The sequence below is a fragment of the Sinocyclocheilus rhinocerous genome, unplaced genomic scaffold, assembly GCF_001515625.1.
Source record: "Sinocyclocheilus rhinocerous isolate Xijiao unplaced genomic scaffold, SAMN03320098_v1.1 scaffold257, whole genome shotgun sequence".
Taxonomy (NCBI): Eukaryota; Metazoa; Chordata; class Actinopteri; order Cypriniformes; family Cyprinidae; genus Sinocyclocheilus; species Sinocyclocheilus rhinocerous.
In genome coordinates this window covers 25,316-33,879 of record NW_015634026.1, presented here as the reverse complement: position 1 = coordinate 33,879, position 8,564 = coordinate 25,316, and the positions used below count along the sequence as shown (strand labels likewise).

Sequence of the window (8,564 nt, the reverse complement as noted above, 5' to 3'; positions counted from 1 at the left end):
CATAATAAAAGCTCCGCTGCTTTCGAGCCGTGTGTCACGCTCGTTCAGTGGCCTCGTTTCGCTTCGACGGCTTTCAGCCTCACCCTGCTTCATTCTACTACGTTAATAAATCATTAGCTCATCCATGAACATGATTTCTGCCCGAGTCCCGTCAGATTGCATCGGCTGTGGGGATGAAGACGACAACCCCCATGATTCCACACTCAGTCACGGCGTCATCAAACTACGCCTTTGTCTCTTTGTTTATTTTGAATACTCGCCCTCTAGCGGCGAAAATTACATATTGTGCCTTTAATTCAAAATAAAACTAAGTGACAAAACTAAGTGAACCGAACAGGTCACCTCCCGGGCACCGTAGGAAACACCTGAACATTACTTATGACGTTCCGTGTCTTCCCTGACTGAATCAGGCATCACATTTAGCAAGGCAAACCAGTGATGGGCCGCTAGAGGGCATCGAAACTCCGTCCAACATTTTAAATATGCCATACACAATTTTACCTTGTTGAATAAAGTTATGCATTTCAACCTCAACAAATGAATACGTTTGCAACTCTCCACAGTTAAGGTAAACATCTCTTTAAATCTTGAGACAGAGCTACTCATTTATTTGTTTGTTTGTCCTTGATCAAACCCTAAGACAATCTCTGCTTTTGTGGTCCCCCCACCAACTGTTCTGCTTTTTTTTTTTTTCCCATACCAGTTTTCAAAATTAACCTTTGCTACATTGATGTAATCACAATACTGATGTAATTTCAACAAATCTCACTCTTTAATGCTTAAAATGATTCAATCTAATTGAGTTAATCTTTTTAAGCATATCCTATTTTCACCAGTTTGTTTGGTTCACATGAATTGTTCTTAATTAGACTAAACGCTTCAGATGATTGAAAGACGACTGAAAGTTTTTCAATGAAAGCATGCTCTTCAAAAAATGCAAGAATTAAAATACACAAAAGAGCAATATACTTTTGCCACAGTCTCCAAAATAAAAGAACATCTCTACAAATCTTGTTTCAAAGCAGCTTTATTTGAAAAAAAAATGTAAAAACTCAATTTTAATGCATAACATCTGCATGAACAGAATTTCATTTATTTGAATGACTGTGCAGATGATTGAGAGCTGATGAATGAGGTTCCTCTCCAGCATGTGTTTGTATGTGCCTGTTTAAGTGGCCTTTTTGTGTGAAACTCCTTCCACACTGCAGGCAGCTAAATGGTTTTTCATCATTATGAATCCTGTGGTGCTGCTTCAAATGACTAGCTGCTGTAAAGCTCTTGCCACACTCAAAACACATGTAATCCCGCACAGCATCATGGATCTTTTGGTGCTGTTTCAAAGAGTCCAGCCGTGGAAAACTCTTTCCACACAAAGAGCATTTATGGGGCCTCTCATTCATATGAAGTGTCAGGTGTTTTTTTAGATTTGCCGATGAGGTAAAATTCTTCCCACACTGATCACACTTAAATGTTTTTTCTCCAGAGTGATGACGCATATGATAAGTGAGTCCTGATGATTGTATGAAGCTCTTCCCACACTGATGGCACGTGTGCGGTTTCTCTCCAGTGTGAATTCTTTCATGTGTCACAAGGTGGGCTTTTCCTTTGAAACTCAGTCCACATTGAGAGCAGGTGAACGGTCTTTCTGTAGTGTGAGTTTTCTGATGCTTTCGCAGATATTCAGATGTAATGAAAGTCTTTCCGCACTCAACACAAGCATGATTTTTGACAGAAGAATGGATCTTCTAATGCTTCTTGCAGTTGGCCAGCCGTGAAAAACTCTTTCCACACACTGGACACAAATGAGGCCTCTCATGTAATTCCATCTCATCTAAAACAAACATATTCATAGTGATACTTAACAAATCATGCTGCTGTGATTTTGTAACTAAGGCTTTGCTACCTTGAAGGGATAGTTCACCCAAAAATGAAAATTCTGTCATTAATTACTCAGCCTCATGTGGTTCCAAACCTGTAAAACCTTTGTTCATCTTCGGAACACAAATTAAGATATTTCTGATGAATTGCGAGAGCTCTCTGACCCTCCCATAGACAGCAAGGATCCTTACACGATCAAGGCTCAGAAACGTAGCAAGGAGATTGTTAAAATAATCCATGTGAAAAGGTTCAACCGTAATTTTACGAAGCTACGAGAATACTTTTTGAGCACGAAGAAAATAAAAATAACTACTTTATTCAACAATTCGTCTCCTCTGCATCACCCTATAGCGCCATTTTGGAGTATCACATATGTAAACAACGCATGCTGTTTTGTGTCAGCTGCGTTATGCAGATATGTTGTTTACACCTTGATCTGAATGTAAACAATGTATCCGCGTATAGGGCTGCACGATAAATTGAAATGGAATCGAGATCGCGATTCGACAGAAGCTGTGATTGTCATGCGTATCTTTCAGTGAAGCATGGTTCTGTGATCAGCAGTAAATCTCCATCCAAAGGCCAGAGGGCGCTCTCGCGCTGAAGCTCCAAATACGCCTCGCAGAAGGAACCCAGAAAATGCCTATCGCTGCAGCTGAATAAACAGAAGATTCAACTGCTTTCATTGATTCAACGTGACTAATAAACACACGACTACGGCAATATACGGTTTATCTGAGTTCTTATTATTATAATTTTCATTAAAATAAAGTATATTTATAACGCAATGCCTTTATCACTGCTTAAATACTATCAAATATGTTGCGTGCCTTATTCTGTGTAAAAAGCCACATCATCTCACAGAAGGATGTATTTCAAACACTCGACTGACATTATGAAGTGAGTTTGGAGTAAAAATATGTTATTAAATGTGGTATTTTCACATGCTTTCAGATGGAGCAGCAAACTACGGCTATGTGTAGTAAATTCTGCTCCATCTGAAAGCACGTGATGATGATTTCCTGCTGATTACAGAACCGGCATTACTATCAAAATGCGCATGACAATCGTTACGTTGTTTACGTATGTCATACTCTCCAAAATGGCGCCAGGGTGATGCGGAGGAGACGAATTGTTGAAAAAAGTTGTTATCCTTGTTTTCTTCGCGCACAAAAAGTATTCTTGTAGCTTCGTAAAGTTACGGTTGAACCACTGATGTCACATGGATTATTTTAACGATGTCCTAACTACGTTTCTGGACCTTGATCGTGTAAGGATCCTTGCTGTCTGGGAGGGTCAGAGAGCTCTCACAATTCATCAAAAATATCTTAATTTGTGTTCCGAAGATGAACGAAGGTCTTACAGGTTTGGAACGACATGAGGGTGAGTAATTAATGACAGAATTTTCATTTTTGAGTGAACTATCCCTTTAATGTACTTCACATACTGGTAAAAAATGTATAGCCTGAATGCACTGTAAGTCGCTTTGGATAAAAGCGTCTGCTAAATGCATAAATTTATTTAAAAATGTAAACTTAATTTAAATTTAAATTTAATTTATTTAATGTTCCTTAACATTCAATAACGAAGAATTAAAAAAAAAAGAACACCGACCACTTTGTTCCTCATTATCTTCATGTATCTCGCTGCTTGGATTTGGATAATTCATTTCCACAGTATTTCACACAAGTTTAGATGTCACACATGGAGTTTGACAAATATATTGCCAGCATTTACTGGTGAACTGATATTGTTGTTGTCTGTGGCTTCACTGCAGGTGTGAAATGCTGTGTGGCAAAGAGGCGAAAAGCACCAGACATGGCAAAATCAAAATATGTCAATTTTTTAACATAAAAAAAATACAAAGTATTTTTGTAAGGTTTTATATTAGTAGCATTAAGATTATTCAAATAAATGTGTCTGCTAAATAATAACAACAATAATAATTATTATTATTATTAAATCCACATTGTGTTCCAAAAAGTTTTAATATATAAATGTTACAATAGAAACGGCATATAATTAGTTCGCATTAAATAACATTAATTTTTTTTAAATTAGATAATAGATCAATATAGACAACAACAAAAAAAATCACAATCTTAAATGCAAACAGGTCAGAAGAATGTTCGGCGGGAACACATTTCATTCTCATTAACACAGCAACTGACATTTATTTTTCCTGTAAATGATATGGTGTTTTATTAAAATTAAATTAAAAATTTTTTTTTTTTTTAATTAAAATGCATATTCTGTTACACCAAATACACAAAATAATGATCTTTAAAAAAGCATCATATGACCCCTTTAAATAATTGCGCTCAGTCGTTTTAACACGCATGCGCGCGCGTATTTTATGTTTTCTTACAATTATGATAAATGTGCGAAATTGAAATACGCGCATTACCTTAAATTCATAATATTTACAGAATATAAAATATAAGTTAGCGCTGTGGAAAGAAACGGTAAAACGGTAGAAGGGTCCATGTATCAAAACACGATGCGATAGCGGGCTGTGGACAGAGTGGCATGTGATACAGTGAACTTCACCAGCCGAACAGAAAATGTACCTGCATCAGGAGTTCTGGTTTTCTAGGAATCGTACATCCCCCACGTGTGTCTGCATACGGCATCCGACGGCGATCATCCACAATTTCAATACAGCCTCGTCAGCTAATATTAACGACCATTTTTACCTTGAACCGGTGAAACTCTCAGCATTGACTGCACTCGTCTCTCTCGCACTGTTCGGGGCGTGGCTATCGCTCCCTCATAACTACTCTCGTTGGCTCGTGCATGGATTGATGAGCAAATTAATCGTTTTATATCGTCCATAAACAACATTAGTTAGCAAATCGAAAATCGATTTTTATTACTTTAAAATAACGAGGGACCGCATTTTTGTTTCTTTTTCTGAAATGTAGTGATGTAAAATATGCCAGGCTGTAGTTCACGAAAAAGACCACCAGATGGAGCCAAAATCCAACTTTTCAAGATCCATCACAACGTAAAAGTGATTTCACTATTTTACATTTTTTTGCGGGCTGAGTTAAAATATTTTGATATTTAACAAACAGTTTATTTTGGTGCCCGTGACCCTAGAGACAATAAGCGTTTTGGAAAACTGATGGATGGTTTTCTTTTGGAAAACTGATGGATGGTTTTCATCTCTCTCTCTCTCTCTCTCTCTCTCTCTCTCTTTTATCCAAAGCGACATTATAATGTAATCAGACACGTGATTCAAATTGATCTAAACAGCTGTAAAGTGAATCTAGGCAAATGGGGAAACAGCGCCTATAGATCAGGAAATGGCATTATCTTCTGCCATGACAGCTTTTTTTGCCATTCCAAAACATGTTTAAGATTAGATCACTTGCACAGGTTTTCTTCTCTCTCTCTCTCTCTCTCTCTCTCTCTCTCTCTCTCCCTCCCTCCCTCCCCCCTCAGGGTATAAAGCTCTTTCACGCAACTGAGCATCGCACCTTACCTGAAATCTTTCAGCGACTCTTATTGGTTCTGCTGTTTAATTAAGACGTATTTTTAAATATCTCATTGAATGTTCTTATTGTGTAAGTGTGAGAGAGATCAGGAAGAACAGAAGGACCAGAGGAATTTTACTACAATGAAACGAATATTGATCCTGATGCTGCTCGCGCTCGGGCTGTCCTGCGTGCGTGCGCACAGAGGTAAGCCAACATCCTCCATCAACATATCTTCACATAAAAACAAGATATGATGCATTTCTGAGACACTTAAACGTTTTAAACATAAAGCAGTGGGTAGAAATGAATTTGTAGTCCCCGAGAGGGTTTATTCCACGAACGTGCGCTTCTTCTGAATTTCAGAATCAGATCAGAGTTTTTAAAAGTCGCAGATCAACATTTTAAGTTTAAACGAGGAGTTTTGATTGTTGTCTTTATATTGAAGGCTGAATGTCAGATTTGTAGACGGTCTTTGTTATGAAACACTATAACTTACTGATCATGTGCTGGAACAAAATGTAGAATTACATATGATGCTGTATGTGTGTTTTTGGAGTGCAATATTTATTTATTCTTTATATGATGCCATTTCAAGGTTTCAAGGTTTGAAAGGTTCGTTTTGTATCTGTCTGAAGTGTAAAAATATCTATAAAAACATGTTTTTATTATGCAAAATAATGATAAAGTTTTTTTTGGTAGCGAGTTAGATTAGTTTTAGTAAATTCAATACTCTGCAGCTGCAATCCTGCTGTAGTTTATTACAATAATAGGCTACAGTAAATCAGGCTCACGAAACTGACTGAAGATATTGAGCTTACAATAATTTATCAATGCTCAGCTTTTCTATCTCCTGTTCTCATCTTTTTCTTGTCTTATATTGTTGTCCTGCCCTGTCCGGTGATGCATGTTCTTGTCTTTCTCTTTCCATTTTCAGTGTTTATCCATCCAACTTTGCTTGTTTGTGTATTTCATGATTCGCTTCACTAGCTGCAGACTCCTCGGGCTGTTTGTCCCCGTCACAGGAATAAACTAATCTCCCTCTCTCTCCTCTTCAGACACATAAGATAGTAGGTTATGTCAAAATGTATTTAGCACAAAGTGGTTAATTCAGCCTGGAATGATATGAAACATCTGGAAATCACAACCACAAGCAAATGTGTCCAGCTGAGTGTATCGGATCAGTGTCAGCAGATTGGTAGTTAGACACCTTTGCCTTGTGTTTGCAGTTACTGTGACACACACAGGCACACATCACAATGAGCAGCTGCTGAATTCTCAGGTCAGTCTATTGCGTTATGTTTCCAAGCAACAAAGGGCAATGCATTATTAAGAAGAGAAAGGAACCTATGCAGACCTTGGGTTTTCAAATCAATGATATTACGGACTTCTTTCACTTCTTTGTTTATATAGCAAATAAAATATATTTCTTATAAACTCAAGGGTTCAGGTCTGATGCAATACACTGTAAAAAAAAATCTGTGACATTTACGGTAAAATACCGGCAGCTGTGGTTGCCAGAACTTCACTGTAAAAAATATGGTAGCAACATTTTAGGTTTTACAGACTTAACTTAAATTCACAATAAAATACCGTATTTCATTAACTGATGTAATGTTAATAAGCCAACATATTGAAGTGTTAATATCTGTTTTGAACCATTGTAATGCACTGAGAGCTGAGGAGGGCAATATTTATATATAGAAGGTGCACAGTGTCATTCACACAAACACTAAACCCCATCATGGTGGCACATGATACTGAAATAATGCAATAAACATTCATTTAACAACATTAGATGTAATATTAAACCCTAATGCACACAACTAATAAGAAAAAACTAAGAAGAAATATGTTATTTCAACAAAAAAACATCAAATATGAAGTGTCATGCAGGGAATTCTGGGAGTGTCAATTTACGGTTTGTCACTGTAAATTATACAACGACTTTTTCTTTTTCACTTCGAAATACCGTATTTTAACAGTATTTTACTGTAAAATTACATTAAATGTAATTACATTTATTCACCGAATATAATATGGAAACTTACTGTTAACCAGTTAACAGGTTTTTACTGTAGCATTTTTACAGTCTTTTACTGTTAAAATCACAATCATTTTTTACAGTGTACAAATACAGTATATCCTGCAAATATCTCTCTTTTGCACAATATTTTAATATGTTTTTTACTGGCAGAAACTATAGATTTTAAATAGGGATGCACAATCATGTAGGCTGATATTAGTGACGTTTGTTAACGGCACACTTATTTCCACCTTTTTACATTTAAATTAAATGAGCTTCATCTAGTGCTCACTTAAAGTTCAACTTTATTAAAACTACTAACTTAGCACACTGTTAAAACCATCATTAGCAAATCTCAACATGAATATCCATCTTTCATATATAATATTGTGATGTCTAAATTCCCCCATATCAGTGAAACTAATTTTAAACAATGGTAATGTTAGGTATTGTTTATAATCAAAATTTTACTACTATCCTTTTTATTATTAGTCATATTATTCTACAGTTTGTTATCGTAATATTTTCAAATAATGATCAATGTTGACAGGTAACATTGACTTTTAAACATTTATATGGATATTTAAAGGTGAAACTGAATGGAACTGCAAAAATAATTACAAAATATAGCTGCAAACAGTAATTATTAGGGTTTAGATGCTTTAAGATCTTTAATTGTGCGCATAAAAATACATTATGTATTATTTACAAAGCCACTTAAATCAAAGAGGCAAATTACTATTTTCAGATTTTTTTAATGGCAGTTCTTAAATTGAGCCCATACATAAAGGTGCCAAGTTTGATGAAAATATCTCATTCCTTATAACCATAAAAGTGACCCATGCCTGAATGTTTTGATAAACTCTTGATTTATCCTTGCAACAGCACAACTTATATTTGTTTTAAAGGGGTCATATGATGCTGCTAAAAAGAACATTATTTTGTGTATTTGGTGTAATGAAATGTGTTTATGCGGTTTAAGGTTAAAAAAACACATTATTTTCCACATACTGTACATTATTGTTTCTCCTCTATGCCCCGCCTTTCTGAAACGCGTCGATTTTTACAAAACTAATCGGTCTGAAAAGCGAGGTGTGCTCTGATTGACCAGCTATCCAGTGCGTTGTGATTGACCGAATACCTCAAGTTTGTGACGGCGGAAATGTTACGCCCCTACCATA

At 36.1% G+C, this 8,564-nt stretch overlaps 2 protein-coding genes across 2 annotated transcripts in view; one reads left to right on the top strand and one right to left on the bottom strand.

Moving 5' to 3' along the window:
- LOC107745176 (ubiquitin carboxyl-terminal hydrolase 16-like) overlaps window positions 1-4,611 on the bottom strand; it is a 16,549-nt gene extending 11,938 nt beyond the window's left edge. The window contains exon 1 of the mRNA XM_016559026.1: window positions 4,449-4,611. The gene's annotated coding sequence lies outside the window, so the exon portion shown is untranslated. The remainder of the gene's footprint in view (window positions 1-4,448) is intronic.
- A 751-nt stretch (window positions 4,612-5,362) lies between these two features.
- The window catches only part of LOC107745208 (calsyntenin-2-like), a gene marked incomplete at its 3' end in the record, with an annotated part of 28,086 nt that continues 24,884 nt past the window's right edge, over window positions 5,363-8,564 (top strand). The window contains exon 1 of the mRNA XM_016559065.1: window positions 5,363-5,564. Coding sequence (XP_016414551.1) covers window positions 5,435-5,564 — 130 coding nt within the window. The remainder of the gene's footprint in view (window positions 5,565-8,564) is intronic.